This window comes from Erythrolamprus reginae, chromosome 1 (genome assembly GCF_031021105.1).
Source record: "Erythrolamprus reginae isolate rEryReg1 chromosome 1, rEryReg1.hap1, whole genome shotgun sequence".
Taxonomy (NCBI): domain Eukaryota; kingdom Metazoa; phylum Chordata; class Lepidosauria; order Squamata; family Dipsadidae; genus Erythrolamprus; species Erythrolamprus reginae.
This window is the reverse complement of record NC_091950.1, coordinates 27,135,963-27,153,946: the sequence shown is the minus strand read 5'-3', so window position 1 is coordinate 27,153,946 and position 17,984 is coordinate 27,135,963. Positions and strand designations below refer to the sequence as shown.

At 38.4% G+C, this 17,984-nt stretch overlaps 1 protein-coding gene across 1 annotated transcript in view; it reads right to left on the bottom strand.

Annotated features, from left to right (window-relative positions):
• Nucleotides 1–5,210, bottom strand: part of INSR (insulin receptor) — a 113,542-nt gene extending 108,332 nt beyond the window's left edge. The window contains exon 1 of the mRNA XM_070747988.1: nt 4,637–5,210. Coding sequence (XP_070604089.1) covers nt 4,637–4,727 — 91 coding nt within the window. The 5' untranslated portion in view covers nt 4,728–5,210. The remainder of the gene's footprint in view (nt 1–4,636) is intronic.
• Nucleotides 5,211–17,984: the final 12,774 nt, after the last annotated feature.

Sequence of the window (17,984 nt, the reverse complement as noted above, 5' to 3'; positions counted from 1 at the left end):
AATATGAAAATATTACTTCTTACTAAACTACACTAAAGCTACAAACAATTACATTAGCCATTAAAACCTTTTGAGAAGAAGCATGATTGTTTTCATTTTTTCCATTAACATGTTTCAAAGTCATAATAATTAAAACCCTAATATTGAAAAAAAATATCAGTTGGCTGTAGTCAAATTTAAGCCTAGATCTTTCAAGACTTTTCTCCATACACAAGCTCCCAAAAGTCTTTTTTTTAAGTAGGAAAATATTTTATTACCTAACTTTTTATTTAAAGAATCACATTTACTGTATATTACTATAGAAACTAGGGAAATGCACAGCTGTCGACTAGTTTAGGTTTTGAGTTTTAGAAATAAATTTACTATTTGCTTGAGGAAAAATACCAAACTTCAACACAGAACAGATAAATCTAATTCAGTTAATAAACTGCCATCACATGCTACAGTAGTGCTACTATTATTTTCTGCAGGAACTTGTTTAGGTCTCTTTCATTTACCTCATTTTGCTTAAATGCCAATGCCTACCCACAAACATATTTTGTTTATTTAAAGGTAATACTTACTACATTAAAAAGAAGTTACTTTGTACCAGCTAGCAAATGCTGTAAAATATTTGTTTTTGTGTATGTGTTCACATAGAGATAGACAACCCTCAAGATGGAACTGTGTGTTTTCCTGGCACAGCTCAAAAACCCAGAATTCCAACCAGCACTTTGCATAAAAGAATGCTAACATAACCTCTCTGGCAAAGTGTCATCTTGACTCCCTATTTTATATATAGCCAGTTTTGAATATATAGACAGGGATTGTACAATTATACCTCTGCATGTTCCCAATGCCACATTTGAGAGAAACCATTTTAGAACCTGATGCAGAAGGCAAATTAAAAACATGGGAAGGAGAAACTAGGACCCATTTCAAAATATTTGTGGCAAAACATTAAAAGTGGTAGATCGAAATAGCCTGGTTAAGCACAGGATTTATTGTAGTTAACCTTAAGTGAAGCTTCAACAATCAACATAAAACTTAATCTCTCAATCTCTCTCTCTCTCTGTATACACATACATACAGTACATGCCCATCACAAATTTGAATTTAATATTTTCCTTACATTGGGGACAAAGTGATTTTCTTACCAAAGGAACTGCAGCCATATCATATTCAAATGCCTGCTGGACCTTGAACTTTCCTTCCATAACTCATAAAGTTTTTTCTTTAGGGGGGGGGGGCTTTTCATATTGGAATAGTAGGCCTCTCCATGCAAAAGGCCCTGTTTTATTTTTTACCCAATGCAATTCACAGCATGCAAAAATCCTCTAAGTTAAATTCATAGAACAAATAGCTTCAGTCTCATCTAACGTTGCCAAATATATTTCTCGTATTAATTGACTTATTTTTCTAAACACAACAAACCAAGGAAACTAGAAAATGGATGCAATTTTTACCCATAGAAAAATAAAAGAACCATAACACGTATTTCTTACATCAGTGATTCAGGCTTACGGTAATTGATATGATAAGGATAAAGGTTTTCCCTGTCCAGACCTGTCGGACTCTAGGGTGCAATGCTCATCTCTGTTTCTTAGCTGAGAGAGCCAGCATTGTCCAAAGATACTTCAATGATCATGTGGCGACCATGATGATAGGCTGAGGCGCATGGAACATTGTTACCTTCCCACTGAAGTGATACCTATCTATCTACTTGCATTTGCATGCTTTCCAACTGCTAGGAGAGCAGGAGATGGAGCTCATCCTATCAAACAGAGCTTAGGTCTCTCACCTGGGCTGTCAGATTTCCAGCTGATAAGCTCAGTGTCTTTAACGGCTGAGCCACTGCACCCCCTTCCTTTATTTGGGGGACACAATTTGCTGCTCCATTGTGACATTGTGTACCTTTACCTTCCTCAGAATAGAACATTATAATCATTATAACAGGCAAGGAATTTAATTAAGACAGAAAGAGGGTTGTAGACCCATAAAAGAACAAGTTTTCAATGGAATAATTCCATAGTTTTATGGAAGTAATCTAGTTCAATACTATTTACTTTTACTAATTCTTGAAATATTTATTGGAAAAATGGCTGGAAAATAGTCAATATAACTACAGAAGGCTTTAATGCTATTCACAGGCACAGTACATGTATACACATAATAAACAGTGCTATTAAAATAAGTTTAATTATTTCACTACTTCACAGACAACATTACTGAACTCCTAACCAGTACTGCAACTTCACACAAATATAAGTTTCTATTTCTGAGCCACCTTTATGTCCAATCTGCAAAATGGGGACATAAGGTTTCATTTAATATATATGACGGTGCAGTCACAGAATTTAAAATAAAATTCACACAATTTAAAGAGCTAAGATGTATCTTATAGTCTTGTTTCTTCCTTCCTGATGTTGAGAGAAGAAAAGCAAGATGGGATTTTGCTACTATTAATTTAATTCTGGTTTATGCTTATCAAGTGTACCCAAAGGTGCTTTCTTTCAAAAGGTAACTTGTTTTGCTTGAAGAAAGTACAATTGCCTTTGGAAGGAAAGCACCTTTGAGACAACCATGACCCCGATGATTGAGAATCTCAATAGATATTCACCAAGTGGATAATCAATGATGTTCACAGCAATAGATAGAAAAAGATAGAGGTGCATGCCTCACCCTATAGCCAATTTTACACAGAAAATGCAAGAGCCTGGGCCCAGAGAATGCCCCTTTACTATAAAATGTCATAAATATTAATGTCACTTAGTCTTTATTAACAATACTATAAACAGTACAGTAGTTAACACCCTTGAATGAGAAATCTATTGCCTGCTTCAAATAAGCTATTCTGGACTATAACATAACATTTTAAAAAATATTATTCCATCTAAGTCAAGATATTACGTGAGGGGAAAGGTGAAGCTTGAACCAGATACCACTGAAAAGCCCAAATATGAATCATAACAAAACATCTAAGAGTACAAATATGATTAAATAAGTGTAATATTAATAATGTTACATGAAATATACAATAGTATATAGCATATATAGCATATCAACTGGCAAAAATATTCAAAATAAAATGTTACATACAATTTTATTTATGTGGTCTGAGGATTTAGTCTAGTTTTAAATGATTCCTTATATGTTTAAGGACAATGTTTACAATGGTCAATATTTAATAGTTTGCATTTGGAGTATACTGAGGGTAAGCAGAATATAAACATATTGAAATAATTAAGTATTACACATTTAGGGTATTATCCAATAAACACTTTTAGGAGTTCTGCTTATTTTAGAGTAGCAAAAAATGCAAAAGTAATTCTTCTACAGAATTCAATCACAATTTACACAGTAAAGTTTTTCTTTGATAGTGACTATATGCTTTTGTCTATCTTGAAAAAGCTTGAAGAGGATTCACACTAAATAATTCTTAGTAAACGACACTAAATATGAAATATTAGTGTAATTAAATATTAACTATTATGATTAAGCCAGTATCAAGTTAAGATGCTTCTTGAGTTGTTTTAAACAGTTTTACAAACTGCATGGAGTAGAGGTACTATAAAGTACAATAAATTACTTGTCAAACTGTCAACGTGAGTCACAAAACTCACACTGAGAATATGATATCCATATTACTATCACATTCTACTTAGGAAGCAAAAAGAGGCACACATAGGACTCCTTCAGTCACTTTGTCAAGTAATACTAAATTGCCAATCCAATTATTACAGTAATAATGATCATAACAACAACAATATAAAAGATCCTCAGAAGCCTCAGAGAAAATACTTCTGGAGAAATAGTCTCTCATTCAATAAGTCCTATCACTTTTGTAACTATTAGTGTCACTGCACTGACAAAAACATTTCCCTGGAAAACTTCTAAGCACACTCCCATGAAGGGAATTGTCTACTATATCCACACAGATGTGCCTAGTTTTTAATGTAAATCTGACTGTGAGGAAAAACTCCAAAGCATCCCTCTAGTCACTTAGGTACAATGGGAGATGTAAAATGGGATATGATGGGATAGATAGATGGATGGATGCATGGATGGATGGATGCATGGATGGATGATGGATAGTAGATAGATAGATAGATAGATAGATAGATAGACAGACAGACAGACAGACAGACAGACAGACAGACAGACAGACAGACAGACAGACAGACAGACAGACAGACAGACAGATGATAGATGATAAATAGATAGGAGAGAGAGAGAGATGATAGTTGATAGATGATCAATAGTAGATAGATGATAATTGATACATTATGGTTGATAGATGATTGAAAGATAGACAGACAGACAGATAATAAATTAGATAGATTAGATAAAAGAGATATAAAGATTAGATAAGAGAGATTAGAGAGACAGACAGGCAGACACCTCTGAGATCACTTGTCCTTGCATCGAAAAACAAGTTATTGACTAAGAGACATACCTTTGCCAGCCCTAGGTAAGCGCTTCCAAATAACCTCACCCCATGTATGAAATATGAAGGCTGCCCCACAGCAAAGCAACCAGCAACACATTGCATGCATAGTATCGCGTTTCCACTGGTTACTACTGTATTCAAACTAGGGCTTTTTTTAAACGCCACCCCGAACCACCGCGACCCCCTTTCCTCTTCTTCTGTACTCACCCTTGGCCATGCTCCAGGTGCCCATACTAGCCAGAGCCACGGCGAAGGCCAAAGCCAGGGCCGGCCCCGACCACCACCGCGTGGGACACATGGCGAAGCGGCTGTGGGCTGCGCTGTCAGGAGCAGTCGAGGCTCCGGGCCCGCTTCTGCGTCAGGCTCTGCAGGACGGCCGCCGTTCGCGCTGGTGCTGCTGCCGTTCGGCGGGGCCTTCTCATACCCGCCAAACGAAGGCAAGAAGGGACCCCGCCTCCTACCCGCGTCCGTCACCGACTGACAGGCAGCGCCGAACGGCGTCGGTTGAGTCGGTCAGGCGGTCGGTGTGGTCCGTCGGCGGGGAACAAAATAGCCCCGCGGCGCCCTGCGTGGTCTTTCCTCCTCCTCCTTACTTTCCCTCACGGCGGACAAAACAACAACAACAACAACGAAGCCGCTCGCTATAGCCGAGGCCACCCCAGCTAAACGAGCAGCAGCCGCGGTGGCTGCGGCGGCGGAGCGTAGGGCGGAGAAGCCAAGAGCAACGAGGCGCGGCTAAAGGCCGGGCCTGATGGGTCCTGGTCCTCCTCTCCTCCTCCCCCTTCTCAACTACAGTATGAGCCGGAGAAGCCTGGAGACGGGAGGGAAAAAGCGGCTCCCGGAGCCCGGACGGGAAGGCAGGCGACGCTGACAGTCAGAAATATCCGCGCCCTCTTTGAGGGGCTTCAGCCCCTGACTGGCAAACGGGGTGTTTGTGTGTGTCATATAAATGCAATGCGTCTTTTTTAAATTTTTACTTTTTGTCTTTGGGGCGGACGGAGGGAAGCATTAATGAGGGAACATTATTTGACGTAAGGCAGCGCCTCTCGGTTTTTCTTATGGCGGGGAGCGAGTGGGTTGGAGGCGCCCGAGGGGTTGTTTATTAACCGCTTAATCGCCTCACCGATGAATCAATGCGGGGCTCTGGCGTTGTGAGGCGATCCGTTGATTGCTGAGGGGGAGGATGAGGCGAGAGGGGGGGCAGCGCTCTCTCCCCTCAGGAGTGGAGCGGTTAATAGGTACCTTATTGCTGATGGGAAACGATGGGCTAATTCAGTAGTTAGATAGAAATAGAATTGTGATAGAATTATTTATTGGACAAGATTACCTCCGGCACCACCTCCTGCCGCATGAGTCCCAGCCACGGGTTAGGTCTCACAGGGTCGGCATTGTCCAGGTCCCGTCAAGTAGACCAGTGTTTCCCAACCTTGGCAACTTGAAGATATTTGGACTTCAACTCCCAGAATTCCCCAGCCAGCGAATGCTGGCTGGGGAATTCTGGGAGTTGAAGTCCAAATATCTTCAAGTTGCCAAGGTTGGGAAACACTGAACTAGACAATGTTGTTTGGCAGAACCTAGGGGAAGAGCCTTCTCTGTGGGAGCCCCGACCCTCTGGAATCAGCTCCCCCCAGAGATTTGCACTGCCTCCACCCTCCTCGCCTTTCATAAAAGCTTAAAGACCTATTTATGCCGCCAGGCTTGGGGCCATTAGACCTTAGCCCCCTGGCCGACAAGTGTAGTATGTTTTGCTGTGTGAATGGGAATGAATTATTTCAAATCTTATTAGTGTTTTTAAAAGTTTTTTAGTTATATTAATTGGATTTTTAGATATGCATATAATATATTGTTTTTGATGTGTTGTGAGCTGCCTCAGAGAGGGGGCGACATACAAATCCAATAAATAAGTGTGATTGGATACACAAGGAATTCGTCTTTGGTGCATATGCTCTCAGTGTACATAAAAGAAAAGAGACATTTATCAAGAATCATGAGGTACAACACTTTATGATTGTCATAGGGGTCAAATAAGCAATGAGGAAACAATCAATATTAATAAAAATCTTAAGGATACAAGCAACAAGTTACAGTCATACAGTCATTAGTGGGAGGAAATGGGTGATAAGAATGATGAGGAAAAAACTAGTAGTAATAGGAATGCAGACTTAGTATATAGTTTGACAGTGTTGAGGGAATTATTTGTTTAGTAGAGTGATGGCGTTCGGGAAAACACTGTCCTTGTGTCTTGTTGTCTTGGTGTGCAGTGCTCTGTAGCGATGTTTTGAGGGTAGAAACATAGAAACATAGAAGACTGACGGCAGAAAAAGTCCTCATGGTCCATCTAGTCTGCCCTTATACTATTTCTTGTACTTTATCTTACAATGGACATATGTTTATCCCAGGCATGTTTAAATTCAGTTACTGTGGATTTACCAACCACGTCTGCTGGAAGTTTGTTCCAAGGATCTACTACTCTTTCAGTGAAATAATATTTTCTCACGTTGCTTTTGATCTTTCCCCCAACTAATTTCAGATTGTGTCCCCTTGTTCTTGTGTTCACTTTCCTATTAAAAACACTTCCCTCCTGGACCTTATTTAACCCTTTAACATATTTAAATGTTTTGATCATGTCCCCACTTTTCTTTCTGTCCTCCAGACTATACAGATTGAGTTCATTAAGTCTTTCCTGATACGTTTTATGCTTAAGACCTTCCACCATTCTTGTAGCCCGTCTTTGGACCCGTTCAATTTTGTCAATATCTTTTTGTAGGTGAGGTCTCCAGAACTGAACACAGTATTCCAAATGTGGTCTCACCAGCACTCTATATAAGGGGATCACAATCTCCCTCTTCCTGCTTGTTATACCTCTAGCTATGCAGGAGTTGCAGGAGAGCTAGGTAGGAGTTGAAACAGTTTGTGTCCAGAATGTGAGGGGCCTATAAATATTTTCACAGCCTTCTTTTTGATTAGTGCAGTATACAGATCCTCAAGGGAAGGCAGATTGACAGCAATTGTTTTTTCTGCAGTTCTGATTATCCTCTGAAATCTGTGTGGGTCTTGTTGGGTTATAGAACCAAACTAGACAGTTATAGAGGTGCAGATGACAGACTCAATGATTCCTCTGTTAGAACTGTATCAGCAGCTGAGTTGGCGCAGAAAGAACATTCTTCGTTATTCCTAGGAATTGCTACCCTGATAAATAGAGCAGGGGCCAGGAGTTGAATAAGTAATGTGTTACTGCGTTACCAGAACAAGGAAAATAATGCATTTAATCGTAAAGAGGCAGGTTAATTAGAGGTGTATTTAGAGACCAGCCAACGCATTGATACGGCATTAATTAATGAGCGGGTAGGTTAAATTGGTAATTACAGGGGTGTGTGAAAGGTATGAAAACATATATTAATGTGTGTGCAAGAATGGCCAAAAAGGGTGGTTAAAAACAGAACAAATTAAAACAAGTATGAGAGATTATTAATTAAAGGGGGAAGGGAAACATTCTAAATAAGAATAGCGTGAATAACATGAGTTAATTTATATGGGAAAGTTACATGTCTGAATTCACAGAATATAATAATGAGAGATGCTATCAGTTTCTGTAGGGATGTTCACAATGCTAATTGTACTTCCCCTTAGAAAGAAAGAAAAGCAATTAGAATAAGGATTTTTGTTTGTTTGTCTATTTATTTATTTATTTGTTTGTTTGTTTATTAGACTTATGAAAATAATATGTATGAAGAAATTTAATTATTGTTTTAAAAATAATTAATAAAATCGTAAAAAGTCCCCATGTGCAATCATTCCTATTCATTCAATTCAATCATTCACAACATCCTTCGGAGACAATCTCATCTCTCATGGCCCCCATGACAGCCTCTTTTAAAAACTCCCTTGACACTTATATTTCACATTCCTAGTCGTCGAGATTAAATTCCCATTAACTGAGATTAATAAATGAGATTATTCCCATTGCTGAAAGGCTTTTACATTGCATCCACTTTGCCTTAAGAAATAGTTTGTTGAGCAACTGTCCTCATGATTCTTGAGTATTAAGGCTAGATGACCAGGTACTCATGTCGAGGAGATTAATACTCCAATATTTCCTCTAATTTTAGTAAGAATATTAACTAAACTTTGATTTAAAGATGTTAGAAACTCACATATATTTCCAGGATAACATTTTGAACATAACTGTTGTGCTTAGCTCTGGCCCAGCTCCTGCCCCAATGACTGTGGCTGTGGGGGAGACATCCACATGCTGCAGGCCTCTTCTCCCCCCCCCCCCCCCCCGTGGAATCTGCTGATGAAGACTCCTCTGACCAAGAAGACATGAGTGACAGGGAGGAGGAGAGTGTGGCAGACAGCTCAGAAGGAGATCAATTATCTAGCTCCTCCTTGGATTCAGAACAAGAGTTAATGATACAGCCACACATGCGGAGAGCGATGCATAGGCAACAACAACTGAGAGATTATTATCAAAGAAAATGAGGCCACCTGTGGTTGGGTGGGGCTGTGGTCATTAGTGAGTCTGCTATAAATAGCAGCCTGTGGGTTTGGCCATTGTGGAGGATTATCTGATCATTGTGTTTTGTGACTGCTTTACTGACTTTGACCTTTTGTGTGCTGATTTTTCCACGCTTTGAAACTAAACCAGAGCAAAGTGTGTTTCACTTTGTGAAAGAAGAAGGACTGTGAATTGCCTCACAGCTGCAAGCTAAGTATCACAGAACTGATAAGGGACTTGTACAAATTACCAGTTTGTTTGGAGACCAGTGCTCTTTGCTATACCAAAAGAGGGCTTAGGTTAAGTGAATTTTCATTATAAAGAACATTGTTTTGAATTTTCAAATGTGTGTGTGTCTGAAATTTGTACCTGTGAATTTTTGGGAGGAGTCTACCAGACAGCCTGACAGAACAATAACTAAGGATTTACTGCTGAAATTTCATAATTTCTTTATTCAAAGAAACCCAATCTGGCCATTTTATTGTAAGCTTTTATGCTGTAGCATGCCTTTCCAACTCATCAACCTGTTTCGACCATATTGATTTGCTTCTCTCTAGGTTCATTTTATGACAGACTATTGGCTCTTCTTTCCTCTCAATTGATTTAAGTTGAATCTCCGAGGGGCTGACAATGGCTTTTAATTTTGCCACTTGAGCCATGCTTGATCTTTTGATTCCACCCCTTGAAAAATCAACCTGAAAAAATAATTCTCATCCATGGCTGACACCAAACTTATAAAATTTTCTAATTCATCTTTATATACTGGAACAGAAAACTAGAAAATACTTATCTGCTGACAATAGTGATTCCTTTCATAAAACTGCTACTCAGTTTTTGCCATATGGGAATAAGCCAAAATTTCATATGTGTTCAAGCCAAATCCCCTGGAACTTTTTGCGATGTCTTGGTTTCTTATATTTACTATATACTGTTATTTAAAATTCCTCTATGATTAATGCAATGATTTCATAAGACATTAAGCACTCTAGACTTCTGTTCCTTTGTAAGACTTACTTGCTGTTTCTTTTACCCCAGATTTTTTTTGGTGTTTTGTTTTGTTTAGTTACTGATAACTCAATAAGTATCAGAAGTTACCATATTTGAAACTTTTTCCATCTTTTCATTTAATAATTCTTTTTCCTTGTTTGCAATTCTTAACTAGATCTCTTTATCACAGACATTTTTCTAAATTCTCTGCAATGTACCTCTGAAACATACCTAAATCTTCACCATCTTTTAAAATCCCTTCATGTGTTGATTTGATTTGTTCTTTATCTAGTTTTTTATGTTTTATTTTGTCCTAGATTATTGGGTGAGTTGTCCTTTCTCAGTTCTTATTTACCTAGCAGTATAGAATCTCATTGGCCAATTTCAAGCAGAAAGATTGTAGAAAGATTGATGAAAGTTAATAATAGTAAATGCTAAGTGCCTGAAAATTAATTGAGTTTGGAAATATTGAATGAAATTATAGAAAAGTATAATTTATGGAAATATATTAATTGATGCATTGGTGTCCGCATAGATTTTCATAGTATTACTAGATTACTATAATGCTATGATAAATATTTAAGAAATGAAGATTTTAAAGCATGGATTTATTAATAGTTGTGTTTTTGGTTTTGCTGGTTGTTTTAGTTTTAATAGTAATAGTTTTTGGTTTTGTTTTATTATTAATTTTTTTTAATAAAAAAAGAAGGGAATTTATTTGTTTGTTTGTTTGTTTGTTTATTTATTTATTTATTATTTATTATTTGTTTGTTTGTTTGTTTATTTATTTATTTATCTATCTATCTATCTATCTATCTATCTATCTATCTATCTATTTATTTATTTATTTATTTATTTATTTATACATACTTCTATGCTGCCCAGTCCCTATACTTTTCCTCCCACACTGAAAAAAAATTAGAGGGAACATTTGTCATACTACTCAGTCAGCACTGGTTTGAGCTGTGATTAGAGGTGACTATAAATACAAAAGCAATACTTTAACAAAATGAAAAAAATAGAAGCAATGTTTATTTTCTAATACCAGGAAAAAGAAATAAAAGACAGACTTGTAAGTAATCTGGTCCTGGATTCCTCGGCTTATGACCAGAATTGAGCCCAAAATGTCTGTTGTTCAGTGAGATATTTGTTAAGTGAGTTTTATTCCATTTTAAGACTTTTCTTGTCACACTTGTTAAGTGAATCACTGCAGTTGATAAGTTAGTAACTCAGTTGTTAAATGAATCTAACTTTCCCATTGACTTTGCATGTCAAAAGGTTGCAAAAGGTGATCACCTGACCTTGAGACACAGCAATGTCATAAGTATGAATCAATTGCCAAGCGTCTGAATTTTGATCACATGATCATAGGGATACTACAAAGGTTGTAACTATGAAAAATGGTCAAAAGTCACTTTTTTAGAGTACTTGTAACTTTGATCGGTCACTAAATGAACTGTTGTAAGTCAAATACTACCTGTATTTGTCATCCACTTACAGAACTTGTTCAGTATCTAATGACAAGAACGTTCTTATTTGTTTTCCAAAAGTGGACAGCTGAACTTATCTTTGGAGAAAAAGTGCATAATTATGTTGTCACGGTGGACAAATTTCCAATGTTAAGCAAGGCAGTTGTTAAGTGAGTTATGCCCCATTTTATGATACTTTTTTTGCCACAGTTGCTAAGTTGTTAATTGATTCATGCACTTGTTAATCTAATCTGGCTTCCCCCCATTGACTTTGCTTGTTGGAAGCTGGCTGGGAAGGTCGCAAATGGTGATCACATAACCCGGAGTCACAAATCCATGTTCAATTGCCAGGCATCCAAATTTTGATCACGTAATCGTGGGAATGCTGCAACAGTCAGGTGAATACCAGTTATGTCACTTTTTTCAGTGTCGTTGTAACTTCAGTCATTAAACAAATGGTTGTAAGTTGAGGACTCTCTGGAGTTGGTCTAGAACAGGGGTGTCAAACTGGAAGCCTATGGGACAGATGCATCACACTCAGACCATGCCCACCTCTCATGCTCAGGCCATGCTCTACAAACATAGAAACATAGAGGTCTGACGGCAGAAAAAGACCTCATGGTCCATCTAGTCTGCCCTTATACTATTTTCTGTATTTTATCTTAGGATGGATATATGTTTATCCCAGGCATGTTTAAATTCAGTTACTGTGGATTTATCTACCACGTCTGCTGGAAGTTTGTTCCAAGCATCTACTACTCTTTCAGTAAAATAATATTTTCTCATGTTGCTTTTGATCTTTCCCCCAACTAACTTCAGATTGTGTCCCTTTGTTCTTGTGTTCACTTTCCTATTAAAAACACTTCCCTCCTGGACCTTATTTAACCCTTTAACATATTTAAATGTTTCGATCATGTCCCCCCTTTTCCTTCTGTCCTCCAGACTATACAGATTGAATTCATTAAGTCTTCCCTGATACCTTTTATGTTTAAGACCTTCCACCATTCTTGTAGCCCGACAAAAAAAATGTCGTAATACATCACATGACATGATCAAGTTTGACAGCGGTGGTCAAAATCCTTTAGGCTTCACAGATTAATATCCACAGCGTGAAAGGGCCTGGTAGCCCACAGGCAACCTGTGCAGTACTCTCAGAATTAGTATTAATGACAAAACTTTAACTTTATAGTGTTGGTGAACTCCAGTAGGCTTACTACATCTATTTTAGGATTTACAAAACTCTCTATGTGTTTTAAAAAGAACGGAAATTCTGAAATTCCAAGTACCATACCATACCTTTTGAACAATGTATCTCCTGCCATCCTTGAAGGTCATTTTTTTTAAAGGAATAAGATATCAATATTCCAGCCAGAAAATGTTGAACATTTTTGTATTGATTTATAAACCAAGATTTACAAACTACAGTAGAAACATTTACAGTGTTTGTTTGACATGCATTTTTAAATAAAAAAAACAGCTCCCTATTCTTGTGTTTAACAGGATCTTTAGGCATTTATGCTCCATTCAGTACATTGTAATTTATTTTCTGGCAACTAATAGAAACAGTTGCCATATCTTTATTCTTTTACTTCTGCATTCACATTTATAGGCCAGAACATAATGATTTGTTAAGTAACGTGTTTTGTTCAAATTCTTAAAGAGTATCGGTTTGAATAGTATGTTGTCAGCCAAGAACAGGGGTGTGTGAGAGAACAACTCCCAAGGTTTAGTTGATCCAAATGGCATTGAAGCACGTAAGAAAGAACATCTATCACCATGACCTTTACTGACCTAAGCAGGAAGACTATGAAGGATCTGGTGGCATTCTCATCAATCTTTCCAGTCACTAGAACAAGAAACAATGCTGCAAATTGATGGCTAACTTTATTGTATGTATGGGAGAGATCCTTGAGAAACTACAGATCAGCCTGTTGGGAAACCCTGGAAAAGTCAATCAAGCAGCAGGTTTGTGAGCACCTAGAAATGAACAAGGTGATTGCTAGAAGCCAACATGGGTTTGTTAAGAATAGGTGATGCAAAACAAACCCTATTGCCTTCTTTGACAAAGTGATTAAATTAGTGGGTCAAGGAAATGCTGTGCATATAACACACTTGGATATCTGTAAGGCATTTGATAAAAGCAAACCATGACCTACTTGTTGCCAAGCTAGAACAATGTGGAGTAGAGAGTATCACTACAAGATGAATTTGCAGTTGATTAATCAATTCCTGAGGGAGCTGATCCTTAATGGAACTCCATCTATGTGGAGAGAAACATGCAGTGGAAATCCGCAAGGTTCTGTCTTCAGCATAGTGCTCTTCAACATCTTCATAAATATTTATTTATTTATTTTATTTATTTATTAGATTTGTATGCCGCCCCTCTCCGAAGACTCTAGATGAGAAGATTGAAGGAGTGCTCATCAACTTTGCAGATGAACTACAGCTGGGGATAATTGCTAGCACTTTGGAAGATAAGTTTAAGATTCAGAAGGAACCAGACAGAGTTGACCATTGGGTCTAGTCAACAAGATGCAGTCAGTGATGAGAAATGGTCATCCACTTAGGCAGCAAAAGCCAAGTGCATAAGAACATATTAGGCAGTAATTGGGTCAACAGTGAGGCCAATGAAAAGGATTTAGGTATCCTGGTGGACTATTGCTTAATTATGAATCAGCAATGTGCTGCAGCTACGAAAAAGGCTGCTTTATCCTGTGCTGCAATAACAAAGAATGGTATCGGGGGGTCGAAGGAAAGGATAATATTGCTCTGTGGGAACACAGAGAATACTGCACCCAGTTCTGGTTGCAATAGAGGTAGTCACAACAATTCATTTAATGACTGTTCAAAATTACAATAGCACTGAAAAAAGTTACCTATGATCATTTTTCACACTTATGACTATTGCAGAATCCCCATTGTTGCATGATTTACACTCGGATGCTTGGCAAATGATTCATAAGTCATGTGATCCCCTTTTGTGACCTTCTGACAAGCAAAGTCAATGGGGAAACTAGATTCACTTAACAACCATGCTACTATCATAGAAACATAGAAGACTGACGGCAGAAAAAGACCTCATGGTCCATCTAGTCTGCCCTTATACTATTTCTTGTATTTTATCTTAGGATGGATATATGTTTATCCCAGGCATGTTTAAATTCAGTGAGTGTGGATTTACCAACCACGTCTGCTGGAAGTTTGTTCCAACCATCTACTAATCTTTCAGTCAAATAATATTTTCTCACGTTGCTTCTGATCTTTCCCCCAACTAACCTCAAATTGTGCCCCCTTGTTCTTGTGTTCACTTTCCTATTAAAAACACTTTATCATATTTAAATGTTTAGATTATGTCCCCCCTTTCCCTTCTGTCCTCCAGACTATACAGATTGAGTTCATTAAGTCTTTCCTGATAGGTTTTATGCTTAAGACCTTCCACCGTTTTGTTGCCCAAGTGCATTATTTTACATTTGGAAACATTAAACTGCAGTTTCCATTGCTTTGACCACTTATCTAGTAAAGCTAAATCATTTGCCGTATTACAGTCGCCTCCAGGAATATCAACCCTATTGCACACTTTAGAGTCATCAGCAAATAGGCAAACCTTCCCTACCAAACCTTCCCCTATGTCACTCACAAACATATTAAAAAGAATAGGACCCAGAACAGACCCTTTTAGCACACCGCTTGTAACCAGGCTCTGCTCAGAATACTCGCCATTAACAACAACCCTCTGATATCTACGCTTCAGACAGCTGCAAATCCACTGAGAACTATCCAGGGATTAAGTTCAATCTTCACTAACTTATCTATCAGCTCTTTATGTGGAACCGTATCAAAGGATTTGCTGAAGTCCAGATAGGCAATATCCACGGCACCACCATCATCCAACACCTTTGTGACATAGTCAAAGAAATTTGACATAGTCAAAGATTAGTCTGACATGATTTGCCCTCAGTAAAGCCATGCTGGTTTGGGTCCAATAAGTTATTGGTTTTTAGGTGCTGATTTATCCTCTTTTTGAATAGAGTCTCCATATTTTTTGGAGTGTAAGACACACTTCCCCCCCCCCCCAAAGAGGATGAAAATGTTGGTGCATCTTATATACTGAATGCAGCCATTTTTTTGCCTCCTGAAACCCCACCTGCACATCCTGTTTTCAACAAGACCAGACATGTTTTTCACATAAACGGGGCGCAGAGGGTTTGGGAAGCCTCCAGAGTGCTCCTGGGGGGCTGGGGAGGGCAAAAAATTTTTTTGTTCTGTTTACCTCTTTGAAATCTTGGTGCGTCTTACACTCTGAAAAAGTAATTTGAGAACTGCAGTGGTTCACTTAACAAATATGGCAAGAAAAGTCATAAAATGGAGCAAACTCACTTCGCAACATAAATTTTGGACTCAATTGTAAATTGAGGACTACCTGTACAAAAAAGATGCAGAGGCCCTGGAAAAATTGAGAAGGGCAACAAATATGACATGAGGGTGGCTGGAGGCTAATTCGTATGAAGAATAGATAAAGGAAATAAGGTATGTTTGCCTTAACAAAGACCGAGGGGAAACCTCGTAGCAGTCTTCCAATACTTGAAGGGCGGCCACAGCGAAGGTGGTGTTGACTTACTCTCCACAGCACCTGAGCCAGTGGTGGGTTCCTTCCAATGTGGTAGGCAACTCCATACCACCAGATTGCACAATTTGTGCATGACCACTTCGGTGCCGGTCCATTGGGAGAAACCATCTTTTTTCTTGACTTTTTCCTCTCTGTTTTGCTTTCTGCGCATGCACAGAAACAAAATCTTGCAAGAGAATGCTCACACATGCAAGATTTCAGCAATTTTTTTTGTTTCCACTCATGCACGGTGTTGTGGTTAGGTCTGGCCCAGCTCCTGCCCCAAGGACTGTGGATGTGGGGGAGACATCCACATGCTGCAGGCCTGGTTTGCCCCCGGTGAAATCTGAAGATGAAGGCTCCTCTGACCAAGAAGACCTGAGTGACAGGGAGGAGGAGAGTGTAGCAGACAGCTCAGAAGGAGATAAATTATCTAGCTCCTCCTTGGATTCAGAACAAGAGTTAATAATACAGCCACGCATGCGGAGAGCGATGCATAGGCAACAACAACTGAGAGATTATTATCAAAGAAAATGAGGCCACCTGTGGTTGGGTGGGGCTGTGGTAATTAGTGAGGCTGCTATAAATTGCAGCCTGTGGGTTTGGCCATTGTGGAGGATTATCTGATCCTTGTGTTTCATGACTGCTTTACTGACTGACTTTTTGTGTGCTGATTCTTCCCTGCTTTGAAACTAAACCAGAGCAAAGTGTGTTTCACTTTGTGAAAGAAGGACTTTGAATTGCCTCACAGCTGCAAGCTAAGTATCACAGGACTGATAAGGGACTTGTATAAATTACCAGTTTGTTTGGAGACGAGTGCTCTTTGCTATACCAAAAGAGGGCTTAGTTTAAGTGAATTTTCATTATAAAGAACATTGTTTTAAATTTTCAAACGTGTGTGTGTCTGAAATTTGTACCTGTGAATTTTTGGGAGGATTCTACCAGAGAGCCCGACAGAACACATGGTAGCAAAAAATTACAGAAATTGCATGCAGCGAACATCCCTCACAAGATTACAATGCAATTTTGTTTCCTGCACATGCGTAGAAGCAAAACCACGCTCATGGGCATGCAGATGGGTGCGCCCAAATGAAGAAGTGCAGTGCCCCGATTTCCAGGTGTGCAACCCGCCGCTGACGTGACAGTAGAATAAGATGCAGTGAATGGAAGAGGGTAATTCAACCTGGAAATAAGGAGAAATTTCCTGACAGTGAGGACTATTAAGCAATGGAACAGCTTGCCTCTTGGAGTTTGGGTGATCCATCGCTGGAGGCCTTCAAACAAAAGATTAGACAACCACTTGTTTGAGATGGAATGAGGACTTCCGCCTTGAGCAGGAGGTTAACTAAGACCTTCAAAGTCCTTCCAACGCTGTGATCCTATATTTGTTTCTGGAGTCACGGTCTGAATTATGTGGATGTTGAACTGCTGACATGAAATCAGTTGCACTTCACAGAGTAGTAAATTGTGTTTAGCTGAAATACGACAAGCTTTAATAAGATTTCAAGCAATCCTAAGGTCTAATATAAAAATCTCAGATAAGAATTTGTACATTTTAGAGGAAAACAAAAACAGTGCTGTTTTCATCTAATGAAAAATTGAAAAATCAATGGACATTCGCAGAATTTATAACTTATATTTCGCTATCCAATAATGCTCAACATATAACAAGAATTTCAGTTATTACCGTACAAAGGCAATAACTCTAGCAGAAACCAGCAGTTGAAATGTACAGTTGTTTACAATGAAGTTCAATGAAGAACATGTGATTATTTTTCTCTCTGAATAAATGGCAGATCTTTCAAAGTGTAATAAAATCTGATATTTGTTGGGAGACAAATTCTGCCAAATTTATTTCATCTAGGAAATTCCTAATTTGTCTTGATACTGTAATTTTCTTTCAGAGGGTGAAGGAAAACCGAAAAAGATAAATAAACCTTTTTAAAATATTCCGTTCAGAAAACGTAGGCAAAATCACAATGAATTTTAAGGGAA